Raw genomic sequence first — 18,213 nt, forward strand, 5'->3', positions numbered from 1 at the left:
CATGAATGGACCACAATAGTAATATAATACATTTATTGAAATCCATCTAAAAAAAAACAATGTGTCACAATGATTAACAATAATAAATATTAAATATCAAATATCCCACAACGCCACTCAAGACAATGTTGTTTTAACACACGGGGGGGGTTTATTTACTAAAGGCTAATCCACTTTGCATTACAAGTGCACTTGGAAGTGCAGTGGCTGTAGATCTGAGGGGGACATGGGGACGGACCGTGTGGCATATGAACTGGGCAGAGAGAGAGGCAGAGTTGGCTGGCTGTAGTGGTACATGATCAGATACTGGTAGTGTTGACGGTGAAACACAGACAGACAGGTCACTGGCACTGATGATTGAGGCACACAGTAGTGCAAGGGATGTTTCCTTTCCTTCCTCCATTCGATTCAGTCGGGACACAGACACAGTCCTCCGCCGCCGCTGACACTGTATGGAGGGACTTGGGAGCGGCTGCCTGTTGTGTTGAGACTGACTTAGTTGCTGGCTGCAGAGAGAGGGAAAAAGGTCACCAGCGGCCGGGCGCCCTAGGCGGCTGTCTAGTCTGCCTAGTGGTAGCGCCACCCCTGCATCTAAATACTAAGTGCAATAATAACAAAGCAATCATACACCTCATAACAGTACAAACTGTGCTCTAAGAGATGATGTGCTACACAGTACAGACAAAGATATATATCCACAGGTGCCAAAAATCAAGACATACAAGCACACTTGGGAAGCTTGAGCTGATGATCCACCCCTCTTGGTAGAAAACCACCTTTTGGTATCAGGGGATTGTAACCTCATCAATTCATAGTGCTGATTTATTGCCAGTCTCTCTCAAGACAGGTAAAAAAGACTTGGGAGGCTTAAGCTGATGATTTGCCCCTGCTAGTAGGAAGCTGCCTTTAAAGTATCAGAGAAGTGTGTCCTCCTCAATTTATATTCCTTCTACAAAAGAGACCATACATATCGTGATACCGCCAAATAAAATTAAATATTCATAAACAGTGCAATCAATTTCTCCGGGATAGTGGTATTACCCTATATTAGTCTTTTTTGTATGAGCTCTATGAATTAGTGAGGACACACTTCTATGATACCTGAAGCCGGTTTCCTACCAGGAGGAGCAATCTACAGCTTGAGCTTCAATAGTGTGTTCCCCTGTCTTGAGAAATATTTGCAATTTAAATTGGTGAGTGTATGTCCAAGTGTTCAGTGGAGAGAAGCACTTTGTGATTTGCTGGTATCTTTTCAGCTAAGGAGAGATTGACGTGGGCATGAAGTGAAGGATTAACATCGCTTGAGTTGTTATTTTTGAAACTTTGGAGGAGATTTACTAAAACTGCAGCACTCAAAATCTGGTGCAGCTGTGCATGGTAACCAATCAGCTTCTAACTTCAGCTTATTCAATGAAGCTTTGACAATAAAACCTGGAAGCTGATCCGGTGCCGCTCTGCAAGGAAACCAATGTTGCACTCTCCAGTTTTAGTAAATCTCCCCTTTTTGTTTCATTTTAAACACAAGGGACTATTTCTGGTACTTTTGGATATATATTGAACACAGAATCTTTGTCTGCACTGTCACACATTATCTCTTAGTGCAGAGTTTATTTTATGATATGATAGCTTTATAATATTATTATTGCGCTTAGTATTTATTTGAGGTTGGGGTGCTGTATTGTATTCAGAGTTTTTTTATTAACTGTAGTTGCACATATTTAGGAGTTTATAATATAGCTGCTGATTTATTATTATTATTATTATTTTTTTTTTATGATTCACTAAAGCCCCATACACACGGGCCGAATATCGGGCGGAACCAGCCGATACAGTAGATACCAGCCGACATTTGTCCTGTGTGTGCAGGTCCTTGTTTGACAGAAGCTGATCTTGCGACCATCTTCTATCAAAAGAGCATGCTGAAAAACCAGCAGCCAATCGCATCTGATCAGCACTCACAGCCAATGGCTATGAGCACTGACCTGTGTGTTCTGGCGGGGGGGGGGGGGGGGGGATATCCCCCTGTCAGAACACAAAAGCTCAGCAGTGAGTATGATAGGTTATAAGTATCAGCCTTTTGCCATCACTCTTATCACTATCCATCTAATACAGTGTTTATAAAAATACTTTTTTATAGATCACTTATGTGTTACCGTATATACTCGAGTATAAGCCGAGATTTTCAGCCTCTTTTTTGAGGCTGAAAGTGCCCCCCTCGGCTTATACTCGAGTCATCGCTGTCTGCCTGCTCGATCAGCGTATCGAGCAGACAGACAGCGGCCATTCTAACATTCAAACGCCGCGCCTCCGCCTCCGCCTTCGCCTGTGATAGGCGGAACACTGAATTTCCCAGCAGCCTGTGTTCCGCCTATCACGGACATCGTCTCATCCTCGTACTACGGACGAGGATGAGACGATGTCCGTGATAGGCGGAACACAGGCTGCTGGGAAATTGAGTGTTCCGCCTATCACGGACATCCGATAGGCGGAACACTCAATTTCCCAGCAGTCAGTGGGAAATTGAGTGTTCCGCCTATCACCGACGGAGGCGCGGCTTTTGAATCCTAGAATGGCCGCCGACGAAGAGCTGAAGGACGGAGGCTCGGCTCGGGACGGGACGGGCCGGGCCGGGACGGGCCGGGACGGGACGCAGGCTGGACGGGACGCAGGCTGGACGGACGCAGGCTGGACGGACACAGGCTGGACGGACACAGGCAGGCTGGACACAGGTAGGCTGCACGGACACACACACACACACACACACACACACACACACACACACACACACGGATGCATGGACACACACACACACACACACACACGGATGCATGGACACACACACACACACACACACACACACACGGATGCATGGACACACACACACACACACACACACACACGGATGGATGGACACACACACAGGGATGGATGGACCCACAGGGATGGACGGACACACAGGGATGGACAGGCATGTCTCACCCTCGGCTTATACACGAGTCAATAATTTTTTCCAGTTTTTTGGGGGTAAATTGGGGGCCTCGGCTTATATTCGGGTCGGCCTATACTCGAGTATATACGGTAATGTCTTTGTACGGTACCATTAAAGTCTGCAATAGGCTCCAAAAAATATTCTCTTTATAATCCTTATTCAACGATTGTTCTGTCCCTTTTATGTGACTTTATTGACTTGGCCAAGGTGGAAGTGGATATGCACGTAGGTTAGCAATACTGAAATATTGGAAACAAAAACAAGGAGAGTAGGGATCCTATGGAAGATCTGTTCCAGGGAGAAGAGGAAGAAGTATATGAGCAAGCAAATGTGGATTTATTATTGTGGAAAAATTTTGGACTAGAAGGCTATGAGAATTACTCCTGTTGACAGACTGGTAACTTTGATAATAAGAAGATAATAAGAATTGTGGATGGGGGGGACGCAAAGAGTCTGCATACATAATGTGCAAATATGGCTGCCCCCATCTAGTATCATTTTACAACTGACATACAGAAACAAGTTTTTAAAACATTAATATATATCGGTTATGATTTTTACATCACATTTTTACATCTTTTAAATGTTTATCTATTAAATTGTAAATCCCACACATTTCATAAAGCAGCTGCCTCGAATATCCCTGAGGCTGCATGGTAAATGCACGACATTTTTCCTTGTAATAATGACCCTTTTATGTTCCCAACGAAGAAGTATATGGGGCAGATGTGAATCATCATATAGATAATTTTCTTCTACATTTATTTCAGGCACCAGAGCTTTTCACCCCTCTTAGAGCGTGGAAAGCTCTTGAAATTGTACAGAAAAAGCTTATGGGACCTCTAGGAATGAAAACTTTAGACTCGGAGTAAGTGTTTCAAACAGTATTGTTGCTTTATTGACCGTATTTATTAATAGATTCTAAAATGTATCTTCTATTAGAATGTTTCAGTTTTAGATTAACCCTTTCCCTGCCCGGCCCTCTGCTCCATTTTTACACTCAGGTGGCCAGGCCATTTTTTCATTGCTTTTTATTTTTCCTTTAGAGCTTTCAGAGTTTGTTAAAGACCCCCCCCCCCCCCCCAAACCATATATTTTCTGAAAGCACCTGACCAATAGAATACAAAAAGGTTCTACAGATTTATAGGGCACAATGATATTTGCGCAAATGTTTATGAAACAGTATTTTCGTTAAAAATACACTAAAATCGTTATTGACAAATAAAAAACATAGTACATTTTACAAAATTCCTACCAAATATAAAAGCTCAACTTGTATTGAGTTAACCAATTCAGCCCCGGAAGAATTTACCCTCCTCCTGACCAGAGCACTTTTTGCGATTCAGCACTGCGTTGTTTTAACTGACAGTTGCATGGCCGTGCAACGTTGCACACAAACAAAAATGACGTCCTTTTTTTCCCAACGAATAGGGATTTCTTTGGGTGGCATTTAATCGCCTCTGCGGTTTTTTATTTTTTGCGCTATAAACAAAAAAAGTGCCACAATTTTGAAAAAAAAACACAAAAAAATTGTACTTTTTGCTATAATAAATATCCCCATTTTTTTTTTTTAAAGCTATTTTTTTCTTACCTTAGGGCTTAGGCTGATATGTATTCATCTACATATTTTTGGTTAAAAAAAAATCACAATAAGCATACATTGATTTGGTTTGCGCAAAAATTATAGCATCTACAAAATAGGGAATAGTTTTATAGCATTTTTATTATTATTATTTTTTTCACTAGTAATGCCGCCAATTTGCGATTTTTATTGTGACTGCAACATTATGGCGGACACATCGGACAATTTCGACACATTTTTGGGACCATTAATACAGCGATCAATGCTATAAAAATGCAATGATTACTGTAAAAATGTCACTGGCAGTTAAGGGGTTAAAACTGGGGGAGATCTAGGGGTTAACTGTGTTCCCTGGGAGGTGATTCTAACTGAAGGGGGAGGGGACTGACTAGAGGAAGTGACGGCTCGTGGTTCCTAGCTAATAGGAACACACGATCTGTCACTTCTCTCAGAACAGAACAAGGAAGTGTGTGTTTACACACTCGTCCCTGTTCTGTGTCCCTGCTCATGATCGCTTGTGGGCGGCATTCATCGCAACCGTTGGCCGTGAGCATCAGCACCCCCGCTGTGCAGCGTGAGCGCTCCTGCTATCTTGACCCCACGAGCTGACGTATAACTGTGGCGGTTGGTCGGGAAGTGGTTGATAAATAACAAATATATGCAATTTTTAAATGCCACCTTTTTGCAAAATGGTGAAAGCTGAAAGTATGCAAAAATGTAAGTAAATAACCACATTTCTCAAAAAATCTCAAGGTTTTTATTGTTCCCTTACAGCTTTCAGAGTTTGTTAATGACCCCCCCCCCCAAACCATATATTTTTCTGAAAGCATAGGACCAGTATAGAAGGTTCTACTGATTTTTAAGGCCCCGCGATATTTGCGCAAATGTTTACCAAAGCAATATTTTCACTAAAATCAATATTCGCAGATACAAACACAGCAAATTTTACAAAATTCCTACTAAATATAAAAGCTTAACCTGTATTGAGTTAATAAATATTTGTAAATTTTAAATTGCGCCTTTTTGAGAAATAGTGAAAATCGGGCGTACGCAAAAATTTCTTTCAAAATCTGGAGGTTTACCTTTTTCACTTACAGCTTTCAGAATTTGTAAAAGACCCCCAAACCATACATTCTATGAAAGCACATGCCAGTAGAATAAAAAAAAGGTGCTACTGATTTTTAAGGCACTGCAATATTTGCGCAAATGTTTATCAAAACAATATTGTCGCTAAAAATACATTAAAATCATTATTAGTTGATTCATAAATGGCAACATTTACAAAATTCCTTCCAAATATAAAAGTGAAAACTGTATTGAGTTATTAAATAACAAATATTTGTACATTTTAAATTACACCTTTTTGTGACATGGTGAAAACAGAAGGTACCCTGTTTCCCCGAAAATAAGACCTAGCGTGATTGTCGGTGACGGCTGCAATGTAAGCCCTACACCCCAAATAAGCCCTACCCCGTTTCCCAGAAAATAAGCCCTACCCTGAAAATAAAACCTACAAGGACTTTAACTAGGGCTTATTTGGGGGGTCGGGCTTATATTGCAGCCATCACCGACAATCACTCTAGGTCTAATTTTTGGGGAAACAGGGTATGCAAAACTGTAAATAAAAACAATTTACTCAAAAAATTCGTAGGTTATCATTTTTCACTTACAGCTTGAGGAATTTGAAAAGACCCCTGAAACTAGACATTTTCTGAAAGTATATGATCTGTAGAACAGGGATATGCAATTAGCGGACCTCCAGCTGTTGCAGAACTACAAGTCCCATGAGGCATAGCAAGACTCTGACAGCCACAAGCATGACACCCAGAGACAGAGGCATGATGGGACTTGTAGTTTTGCAACAGCTGAAGGTCCGCTAATTGCAGATCCCTGCTGTAGAAAAAACAAAAGTGCTACTGATTTTTTTGTGGTAATACAGGGGCACTGAATCATACTCCATTGTTTGGTGGCTGATATGCATTGTTTTTATTTTCTTTTTTTTTTTTTTTTTAGTCTATCTGTTTTACATGCCTCAACCTGTTTTTTTCTATGGGTGACAATGTGTGTGGATAGATCGCCTGATGTATGCCACCTATCACAATGTGTGCCTTTTTTCTTTTTTCTGTTTGTCTTTTTGTTGAAAAATATAAAAAAAAATATATAAAATATATATATAAAAAAAAAAAGAAAGTCGGGTAGTGTGTCGCAACTTATGGTGCATGTCTTGCAACCTGGCCAGTGATGACAGACTTGCACAAGCTGTTTACTACATCCTTCCCTACTCTTAGTGAAAAAAGGCAAAAATATGGCCTGTCACACAGAGATACAATCTTTGTTTAACCACTTCACCTCTAGAGCATTTTCTTTTTCTTTTTGCACACATGTAAAAAAAAAAATCTAAATTTTGGGCTATAAAATTACTTAAAAGCCCCAGAATATTATATATTTTCTGAAAGCAAAGGTTCTGTATAATAAGATAATGATAGCAATTTTTTTATTTGTACAACATTTTATCAAACATTTTTTCGGGAATAATAATATAAATCCAATTTTAGTGCAAACACGCACGATATAATGCACAATTTTTTTGGGATAAAATGTAGAAGATAGAATTGCATCAAGTAAATAGACACCAAATATGTCAAGTCTTAAAATTGCATGCGACTGATCTTGTGAAAAACTGGGGTACCCAAAAATCTCCTTCGGTGACACTTTAAAAGCATTTAGTGCTTATCATTTTAGCGTTCACTGTGAATTATGGCCCTAGCATTATTGCTTTCACTTCGACATTTGTGGCAATACCTTACACGTGTGGTGCAGTCACTGTGTACATACATGTGTGCACCATGTGCCGCATTTTTGGGAGTGTGCCGGGAAATAGGGGCTACGTCCATTTTTTTAAATTGATTTTATTATAATCTTTTTAAATTTAACATTATTGCTATTACAATGGGGTTAATAAATCCCCATTTGATTGCATTGGGCAGGTGACAGGTACTCGTTATGTAGAACTCAGGGGTCCCTTAGACAGCGCTCACACTATAAAAGTGATGTGTATAGCCTCCCAGATCACTTTTACTTTACAGCCATGAGCTGGCTAAGCAAAACAAGCACAAGCTTGTGGATGCTACTGCAGTGACAAGCTTGTGCCTAACCCTTCACTCTCTGGACACACTGTGTACATTCAAAGAGCTTAGCAGGTTAACAAATAAACATTTAATCCATGACAAAGGACTTTTAAAGCACTGTGGGTTAGCTAAAGAGAGAGCACAGCAGGAGAAGCTTGCTTTGCAGCTGGTTTTGTATGATTTCTACCATTTGCTGAGCCTTGTATTAATGGAGGAGTCACTGCTGTAATAACTCAATCTAGTTCTTATGTACAATAGGCTTCTTTGCAGCACAGATGAAATGGCTGAATATGTGAAAAGGAGAGTCTCGTCTGCTGACTGGAGAGAAGACTGCATACCATAAATATGCATATTTTATTGATTTAAAAGAAAAAAACAAATGTAAATTTTTTTTTTGTCCTGACTGCAACAAAGCTCATCTTTAAGGCTGCTTTCACACTGGTGCGAGAGCAGCGTCGGCGGTAAAGCGCCGCTATTTTTAGCGGCGCTTTACCGTCGTTTTAGCGGCGGTGTGCGGGCGCTAGCGGGGTGGTTTTAACCCCCGCTAGCGGCCGAAAAGGGGTTAAACCCGCCCGCAAAGCGCCGCTGCAGCGGCGCTTTGCCGGCGGTATTGCCGCGGTGTCCCATTGATTTCAATGGGTAGCAGCGGTATAGGAGCGGTGAATACACCGCTCCTTCACCGCTGCAAAGATGCGGCTGGCAGGACTTTTTTCACCGTCCTGCCAGCGCATCGCTCCAGTGTGAAAGCCCTCCGGCTTTCACACTGGAGTTAAAGGGGCCGGTTTTTTTCAGGCGTTACACAGGCGCTATTTATAGCGCTGTAACGCCTGAATACCGCCCCAGTGTGAAAGCAGCCTTAAAGTGCATACACCAAATCCTTCTAAAGTTACTCCTTTTTTTTCCTGGAATGATAGATTTCTAATTAGCATATTTACAACTACTAATTTGTTGAATACGGTAAATATGCATTTAGTAAACAATTGGAGAAGCAGAGTGAAAGAGTCAAAGCCTGAATTCATGTACTTGATACCTTTTGGTAGTAATTAACTGACAGAGAATGTATCACATTGCACTGTTTGTACTCTGTGTGAACGCTAATGAATTATTTGTCTTTTTAGCGACATGGTATACTGTGGAGTATATGACAACGCCCTGGATAATGATAATTACAACCTTGCAAAAGGATTTAATTACCACCAAGGACCAGTGAGTTCAATGCTAAATGAATTTACATTGAGATATGTCCATGCTGGGCAGAGTTGTGAATTGTGTGTCTTCTTTTTCAGGAATGGCTCTGGCCCATCGGGTATTTTCTGCGTGCCAAGCTGCACTTTGCAAAGCTTATAGACCATGAAACATACCAGAAGACAGTGGTTTTAGTGAAGAATGTTCTGTCCCATCACTACATACATCTAGAAAGGTGAGGCAAGTGAGATGAGGTTGTGTTCACATCAGATTTCTATCCAGAAATCTTTTTAGCTTTGGCTGTAGATTATTTACAGCAATTGCTACACAAAATCACCAGAACAAGGAGCGAAAAATCTCAGCCATCGCACATCAAACAAGCCTAGCGTATAATAGGTGATAACAGTCCTAGCCTAATTCCATCCAACCTATGCCCCCAACATGTTGCGCCCCAATTATGGGATTTAGTCACAGAGGTAAGCTTATCTCCATGACTAAACCCTGTGGGTGGGACAAAACATGTGGGGGGTGTGACATGGATAGAGTTAGGTTGGGGCTGCTATCACCTATTACATGCTGGGCTTTCTATGGTGTGCAGTGGCTGAGATTTTTCTCATCTTGTTCTGCGGATTACCTGGAGTCACGGTGGACTCCTAGCCTGACCTGCACCCTCAGTGGAATACACCGAATTGAGGACATAAATGCCAGGGCAGAGACCCTAAAGTCATTTTAGGTTCACAGTTGCTACATGAGGTTACTGTGCATTGGATTTTGGCATTAAGAGACAGATGCTGGTATATTAGGGCCTTTGGTGCCTAAACAAGTAAAATGTAATATGTGTAGTACTACAAGGGGGTTTATTGGAACAGGGGTTAAAAACACATACAGAATGTAAAAAGAATGTAAAAGCAAAACAAGCTTATCGTGTAATGGCTCATCCGCCAAAAGTCCTCAGTCCTGCATAGTCCGCCGGGTCCAGGCTCCCTGAGAAGCGATGGAGGTTCTTGCGATGGAAAAGAAGCACACACCAGCCAGCATGGAACGCTCCAACGGAAATGACATCACCAGTAGAGGAAGAAGTGGCTGGGAAAAGAACAGGCTACATGCTCAGAGCTCTCTGCTCCTTCTGAAGGCCTGTAGTGGTAATTCAGGCAACTGCTATATGTAGGGATAGATGTGCGACCATATTTGTGGAACTAGAGGGACCAGCACTGCCGGTCAAAGGGCACATGACACAGAGGCCAGAGGTGAATAAAAGAAATGCACCTGAACTTGCAAAAAGTAGTGCGGGAACTACTTTCAAAATCAGTGCGGCACAGATGAAGTCGGAGTTGCACCTATTTGACTGCTTCCATTGCGGACAATAGGGTGCAACTTGTCATGCGATTTGAAACTATCAAATCATATGAGAAGTCCCATTGGTGTAATCTGAGACATAAACTTGGTCTATAACTTGAGCACACCCAGTTCCCAACAACCAAACTGATTACTATTGTTGAATTTAGGTGGTTCTACTTGATCTAAGATCACCCAAAGGCTAATGTGGTCCTGATCATACGTTACGCTAAGGACTGTTTCACACAGGCTTTAGCTTGTATAAGAGCAGTGTGAACAGCAAGCTTTGACAAAGCATTTGTGGAGCTTTCAGAAAGCATTATTAAAGCTTTTAAAGTATCATTCAGTTTATAAATGTTAAACACAGATCCTAATGAGAGTGTTGATTGCCACTTTAAACAAGCTGCTAGCAGGCTTTCAACATGCTTTAGGCTGAGTTCACACTATTGCGAATTGGACGCTTTCCTCGCATCCAGTTCGCATAGCAGGAGATGGTGATCAGCTCTCTATGGAGCCAGTTCACACATCTCCGCAGCGGCTCTGGTGCAAATTGCAAAGGAGTCCTGTGTGTCTTTTGATCCCTTTCAGGCCTGAATTCAGCCCAAAATTCGGGCTGAAATTGGACCTGAAGCGCTGAACGGAGATGCGCCGTACTCCTGCTGTGAGCCGCTGCGATCTTCAGTGTGAACCCAGCCTCAAGAAGTTCTGAAGCCTGCTAGCAGCTTGTTCAAAGTGGCAATTGGCACTTCCATTAGAATCTGTGTTCAACATTTAAAAAGTGAAGGTGAATGCTACAGGCAGTCCACTAGTTACAAACATCCGACTTACAAACGACCCCTACTTACAGAGAGAGACAACAGGAAGTGAACGGAAACCTACCCCTAGGAAGGGAAATTCACTCCTGTAAGAGTTATGGGAAAAAGGTGTCTCCACTAAAGCTTTATCACCAAGACTTGTTTCCACAACAACCCAAAATGTTCAAAATCCAATTGTCATTGGGACAGAAAGTGAGGTGAAATCTTCTGAACAGGGGTACAGACGGCAAAATAAACGTTACAGGGGTGTTAACCATTCCCTATGCTATCCAAAAAGCTTCAAAAATATTTTTTTTGGCTGGAGCTACACTTAAAAAATGTACCTGTTCCAACTTACAAACAGATTTGACTTAAGAACAATCCTACAGACCTGATCTTGTTTGTAACCCGGGGACCACCTGTACTTTAAAAGCTTCAGCCCAGGAAGAATTTACGCCCTTCCTGACCAGAGCACTTTTTGCGATATGGCACTACATCGCTTTAACTGACAATTGCGCGGCCGTGCAATGTTGCACCCAAAACAAAATTGATGTCCTTTTTTCCCACAAATAGCTCTTTCTTTTGGTGGTATTTGATCGCCTCTGCGGTTTTTATTTTTTGCGCTATAAACAAGAAAACAACAATTTTAGAAAAAAAATATTTTTTACTTTTTGCTATAATAAATGTCCCCAAAAAAATATATAAAAACAAATTTTTTCTTCAGTTTAGGCCGATCTGTATTATTCTACATTTTTTTTGGTAAAAAAAAATCACAATAAGTGTATATTGATTGGTTTGTGCAAAAGTTATAGCATCTACTAAATGAAGGATAGATTTATGGCATTTTATTAATTTTTTTTATTAGTAATGTCAGCGATCTCAGATTTTTATGGTGATTGCGACATTATGGTGGACACCTTTGACACTATTTTGGGACCATTGTCATTTATACAGCGATCAGTGCTATAAAAATGCACTGATTACTGTATAAATGACACTGGCAGGGAAGTGGTTAAACACTAGGGGGCGATCAAGGGGTTAAGTGTGTCATAGGGAGTGATTCTAACTGGGGGGGGGGGGGGGGAATGGGCTACCTAGGACATGACAGCAACCACTGCTCCCAATGACAGAGACCAGTAGATCTCTGTCATGTCACTAGGCAGACCGGGGAAATGCCTTGTTTGCATCCTTGTTCTGCCGCGACATGACACGATCACAGGTCCCGCGGTCACGGAGCACGCGGCACATGTGCCCACAGGGGATTTAACTGTACGCCCATTTGTGTAGCCATGCCATTGTGCCGACGTATATCGTCGTGCACTGGTCGGCAAGCGGTTAAAAGCTTCAACAAAGCTTGCTAAAGCTCTGCAAATGCTTTGTCAAAGCTTGCTGTTCACACAGCTCTTATACAAGCTGAAGCCTATTGCTGCGTACACATGATTGGACTATCCGGCGGACTCTGTGTGGGCTCCAGCTGACCTTTTCTTCCCAAAAGTCCGGCGGACTTTAAAATAAGACTTGATTTAAAATTGTCCGGCAGACAATCCGCTTGTCTGTGTGCTAGTCCGCCGGACTTTCAAAATGAACAGACTTGCCCACACATGGACTAAAGTCCGTTCATTTTGAATGTGACTTCAGGTACGACGGGACTAGTGAAGGAAGTCAATGTCGCGCTTCCATCGGCGAGATTGACACCTTGCGAGCCCCATCGCCTGGTATGGGTTTTTAGGGCAATACCTACGCCGAAAAAACGCCCCAAAGTGCATACCAGACCCTTATCCGAGCACGCAGCCTAGCCGGTCAGGAAAGGGGGTGGGAAAGCATGCCCTGGGACTGTGACATCATAAGGGGCGGGTTCACCGGGTGACTTCACCTGGTGACCCTGCCCCTTATGCCTATATAAGTCCCCGTGAAACGCGTCCCGGCATTACATCGGGAGATAGCGTCGTGTCAACATCGTAAGAAGAGAAGAAGGAAGAAGAAGACTGCTACGGCGAATGAGAAGACCGGCCAATGCTAGTAAAAGAGCTGGAAGAAGATAATGGAGGAGCCCGGCAGAAGAACCAGAGAGCGAGAGAAGAGGCCGGAAAGCGTGCAGAAGTCGGAAGAAGACCCCCGAAGTCAGAAAAAGACCCCTGGAGCTGGCTAATAAACTACTTTAAATACCTATGTAGTGTGTTTTTTTTAATTGACCCTTTTTCCCTCAGGTGAATGGGTAGGGGTACGATGTACCCCATACTCATTCACATAAGGTGGAAGGTCAGGATCTGTGGGCCCCCTTATTAAAGGGGACTCCCAGATTCCGATAAGCCCCCCGCCTGCAGACCCTGAAACCAATGGCCAGAGTTGTTGGGAAGAGGCCCTTGTTCCCCAAAGCACCCACCCCCCCCATGTTGAGGGCATGTGGCCTGGTATGGTTCAGGACGGCGGGGTGCTCACTCGTCACCACCCCCTTTCCTGACTGGCCGGGCTGCGTGCTCGGATAAGGGTCTGGTATAGACTTTGGGGGGACCCCCACGCCGTTTTTTTTTTGCTGTAGGGGTTACCCTTAAAACCCATACCAGGCGACGGAGCTCACAAGGTGTCAATCTCGCCGATGGAAGCGGCGACATTGATTTCCTTCGCTAGTCTCATCGTACCGGAAGTCACGTTCAAAATGAACAGACTTTAGGTTAGACCGTTCATTTGGAAAGTCCGGTGAACCTCCGCCAGATGTCCGGCAGATTGTCCACCGGAAAGTTCGTTCGTGTGTGGTTGTGTGTGTGCAAGTCCGCTCGTTCGGAAATTCCGGCGGACCTCCGCTGCAAAGTCCGGCGGTTTTTCTGCCGGATAGTCCGATCGTGTTTACGGGGCATGAGTGAAACTGGCCTTCATGTTTGCAACCCTCTCCTGCCTCCTCCAATTCCCTAATGGGCGTCATGGACCATCATAGGGATGAACCAACAGAAAACAACCTCCTTGTCTCTAACGCACAGAATGTATACTATTAAAAAAACAAGTTGTAAGAAGTTTTTTGCAGACAACAATCAGATCTAAATCTGCATTGAATGTTTGAATATGATGATACAGGAATCAGGGATAGGAAGCTACGCTGCAAATGGCTCAGGACATTTCTTCTGATGTTCTATGGAGCTGTGTGTGCCTATCCTGTAGGAAATTACACAGAGCTCAGAGATAAAGGTACATTTTGTTAAAATCCTGCCTTAACATATAGATGTAGGGCTTATGATATAGCATTAGGAGCATTAGTATTTTGCTTATTGTGGCATCTCTTCACTGAATGATGACTGGTAATATGATGACGTGGGTTGCATTTAGTACACAGTGAAGTTGATTTACCAAAACTGGAGAGTGCAAAATCTGGTGCAGCTGTGCATGATAACCAATGAGCTTCCAGGTTTTATTGTCAAAGCGTAATTAAACAAGCTGACGTTAGAAACTGATTGGCTACGATGCACAGCTGCATCTGATTTTGCTCTCCTCAGTTTTAGTAAATCAGCCCCAAAGCCCTTTTGATTTAAGACTAAACATTAGGTACATCATGACCCTTTATGTTATAAGTTTCAAACTAAGTGACTGATATCTTATGTACAAATACTGTCTCTGGCTTTTTGTAATAATTTAAATTCTCACCCACAGATCCTCCTGGAAAGGTCTCCCGGAACTCACCAATGAGAATGGGCAATATTGCCCATTCAGCTGCGAGACGCAGGCCTGGTCCCTATCCGTAATACTGGAAGTCTTGCATGACCTTTAGATATAGTGGTCATCTTGTATGAGCAATAAATTATTGATGGTTCTGTATCTTTCCTCTGAAGAGGATCTTTCTGTATGTTGAAGAGGACTGATACCCTTAATATCTGCTAGCTGGTGACTTTACTGTGATAGGAAAACCATATAACAGGGACACTAACTGTTAACGCTTTAGTCACTGAAACAAATATGAGTTGCTTTGTTTACTTTGCACATTACACCTGTCTCAGCCGTCATTAAATAATCATGTTTGTGCCACCATTTAAAATCTACAGCCCACCATTGTATACAATGTTTTATCCTTTTCTTACACTTCTTAATAAATGTAAATAAAATCACAGAGACCCCGAAGCTTAGGGCGTTCCATTGGAAGCAATGGTGTATAGATGGCCACTGCTGGGTCTGTTGCTTAGGGTCAGTGTTGTGATATAGGGATCAGACTTTCTTAAAATTATCTGTAAAATTAAAATTGCATGATTAGAACGAGTTGCAGTCAGGTGGGACTAGTAGTGGCGGAAATAACAAACTGTTTAATCCCAGGCTGTTACATCACAATAGATCAATGTTTTCCTATAGCCATGGCAGAAGTGTTTGATCAGAACAAATAGAATGTTTGAGGCACTGCATTGCTCAAGGCTTCTTGTTTACAGTCTGCTGTATATCTGTGCAATAAAACTATATAACACTCACTGTTTTTATTGGACTTTTTATTGTCTTTCACCACTTAAGGACCGGAAGGTCTTACCCTCTTCATGACCAGGCAATTTTTTGTGATACGGCACTGCGTTACTTTAACCGACAATTGCACAGGCGTGCATTGCTGTACCCAGATAATGTCCTTTTGATGTCCCTTTTTCCTCACAAACAGAGCTTTCTTTTGGTGGTATTTGATCACCTCTGCGGTTATTTTTTGCGCTATAAACAAAAGACTGACAATTTTGAACGAAAAACAATATTTTTTACTTTCTGCTATAATACATGTCCAAAAAAAATATTTAAAAAAACAACTGCAACAGATCGGACACTTTTGGCACTTTTTTTGGGACCAGTGACATTATTACAGTGATCAGAGCTAAAAATATTCACTGATCAATGTATAAATCTGAAAAGGGGTTCACACTAGGGGGCTATCAAGGTGTTAAGTGTGTCCTAGGAATGTGTTTCTAACTGTGTGGGGAGGATGGACTGACTGGGAGTACAGAGAGATCGCTGTTCCTCATCACTAGGAACAGGCGATCACACTGTACTCCCCTGTCAGAACTTTGATCTGCTTTTACATTGACAGATCCCTGTTCTGCCTCTCTGAGGAGTGATCGCGGGTGGCCGGCGGACATCGCGGCTGCCAGATCCACACGATGGCTCCCTGCTGCCACAGTATCTCGTGCACAAAACAACATACAGGTCATTTTGCACAATAGAGTATGTATATGTGGTGGGCGGTCCTTAAGTGGTTAAACTGGTTGTAAACCCTCACATATACTGAGTGAGGTAACTCGCCACAGGTGATACACAGGGAGGAAACAAATCCTCTTACGTACATTGTACCTGTTTATCTACAGTCTTTTCCTCTCTACATGTGTTCAAAATGCTGAATTTTTAGGCTTGTCTGAGAGTTTAGAAAACAGGGGGTGGAGAGCTGAAGTTACTCTGGGAAGCTCAGTGAAGAGAGCTCTGACAGCTGATTGGTGGGAAGAAGCACACCCCTTCACACAGCACAAAAAACAGAGCTGAGGCTGTCAATCAATTGGAGGTCCCTCCCCGTCACCATTTTTCTGTTGGTGTCAGGAAAACTTGTCAGATGTAATTCATGCTTATAGCAGAGGAACAAAGCAGCAGACAAAAGTGATATGTAGTGCTCTTAATTGAAACAAGTACACACTATAAAGGGAAATGCTTTGTTCATATTTTATGTCTGGGGTTTACAACCATTTCAATGCTGAACTTTAGAAAACTGCTAAGATCAAATGAAAATGTATATAAGAGATGTGTTTTATCAGTCAAAAGATTTGCATCTCTCTATCCTGTTCTGAAATCTGCACAGTCATACCACACATGATTGTCCTGTCTAGAAAAACATGAGATTTGTTTTCTAAGTTACACCCACAGGAGAAGTTGTCCTTCTCCCAGCCTGTAATTGAATAATAAAAGGATAAGCAGCATACTGATGAGCTTATCTCTCTGTACAGCTGTCTTGGCTGCTTGTGCTTCTTTATCAAAACACTCAACACCAGTTAACAAATATGCTGTATGTTAAAAAAAAAAAAAAGACAATTAAAAAGGTCCATTTTGCCGCTTTTACATACTGCATTTATGGGTGTTTCTCGGCAGTTAAAGCGTTTAAAGTGTTTTTTTTATAGATAACCTTAGGAGACCCTCCCAAATGCCCACAATGCATGAAAAACAAATGATTAACTATTTCAGCCTTTATGTGAAAGAAGAGAGAGCAGCGTGCTTGTAGATAGCTTTTTGTTTTTATGTATCTTTCTCTCCCTTCCCCTTTCTCTCTCGCCCTCTGTCTCTCCCCCTCCCTTCCTCTCACTCACTTTCTCTCTAGCCCTCTCTCTCGCCCTCTGTCTCTCCCTCTCTGTCTCTCCCTTTCTCTCTCTTCTCTCTCTCTCTCGCCCTCTCTCCCTCGCCCTCTGTCTCCCCCCCCTCTCTCTTTCTCTCGCCCTCTGTCTCCCCCTCTCTTCCTCTCCTCTCGCCCTCTCCCCCCTCTCTTCCTCTCGCCCTCTCCCCACTCTCGTCCTCTCGCTCTCTCCCCCTATCTTCCTCTCGCTCTCTCCCTTTCGCCCTCTGTCTCTCCCTCTCCCCCTCTCTTCCTCTCACTTTCTCTCTCCCCCCTCTCTCTCTCTCACCCTCTGTCTTTCTCTCTCCCCCTCTCTTCCTCTCTCTCTCTCGCCATCTGTCTCCCTCCCCACTCTTTCTCTCCATCTGTCTATACCTCCCCCTCTCTCGTCCTCTGTCTATCCCTCCCCCTCTGTCTATCCCTCCCCTCTCTCTCGCCATCTGTCTCTCCCTCCCCCCTCTCTCTCACCCTCTGTCTCTCCCTCCTCCCCTCTCTCTCACCCTCTGTCTCTCCCTCCCCCCTCTCTCTCTCTCGCCCTCTGTCTCTCCCTCCCCCCTCTCTCTCTCTCGCCCTCTGTCTCTCCCTCCCCCTCTCTCTCATCCTCTGTCTCTCCTTCCCCCTCTCTCTTGCCCTCTATCTCTCCCTCTCTCTCGCCCTCTGTCTCTCCCTTCCCCTCTCTCTCTTGCCCTCTGTCTCTCTCTCCCCCTCTCTCTCTCGCCCTCTGTCTCTCCCTCCCCCTCTCTCACCCTCTGTCTCTCTCTCGGCCTCTGCCTCGCCCTTCCCCCTCTCTCTTGCCCTCTGCCTCGCCCTCCCCCCTCTCTCTCGCCCTCTGTCTCTCCCTCCCCCCTCTCTCTCCCTCCCCCCTCTCTCTCGCCCTCCCC

The 18,213-nt window shown here is 43.2% G+C and overlaps 1 protein-coding gene across 6 annotated transcripts in view; it reads left to right on the forward strand.

Annotated features, from left to right (window-relative positions):
* AGL (amylo-alpha-1,6-glucosidase and 4-alpha-glucanotransferase) overlaps positions 1 to 15,455 on the forward strand; it is a 171,619-nt gene extending 156,164 nt beyond the window's left edge. For all 6 annotated transcript variants that reach the window (XM_077453051.1, XM_077453050.1, XM_077453049.1 and 3 more), the window contains exons 31-34: positions 3,760 to 3,857; positions 8,818 to 8,905; positions 8,986 to 9,119; positions 14,653 to 15,455. In XM_077453051.1, coding sequence (XP_077309177.1) covers positions 3,760 to 3,857; positions 8,818 to 8,905; positions 8,986 to 9,119; positions 14,653 to 14,770 — 438 coding nt within the window. In that variant the 3' untranslated portion in view covers positions 14,771 to 15,455. The remainder of the gene's footprint in view (positions 1 to 3,759; positions 3,858 to 8,817; positions 8,906 to 8,985; positions 9,120 to 14,652) is intronic.
* The last annotated feature ends 2,758 nt before the right edge of the window (positions 15,456 to 18,213 follow it).

This window comes from Lithobates pipiens, unplaced genomic scaffold (genome assembly GCF_037356315.1).
Source record: "Lithobates pipiens isolate NorthernLeopardFrog02 unplaced genomic scaffold, aLitPip1_a1.2 Scaffold_23, whole genome shotgun sequence".
In the NCBI taxonomy this organism is placed as follows: domain Eukaryota; kingdom Metazoa; phylum Chordata; class Amphibia; order Anura; family Ranidae; genus Lithobates; species Lithobates pipiens.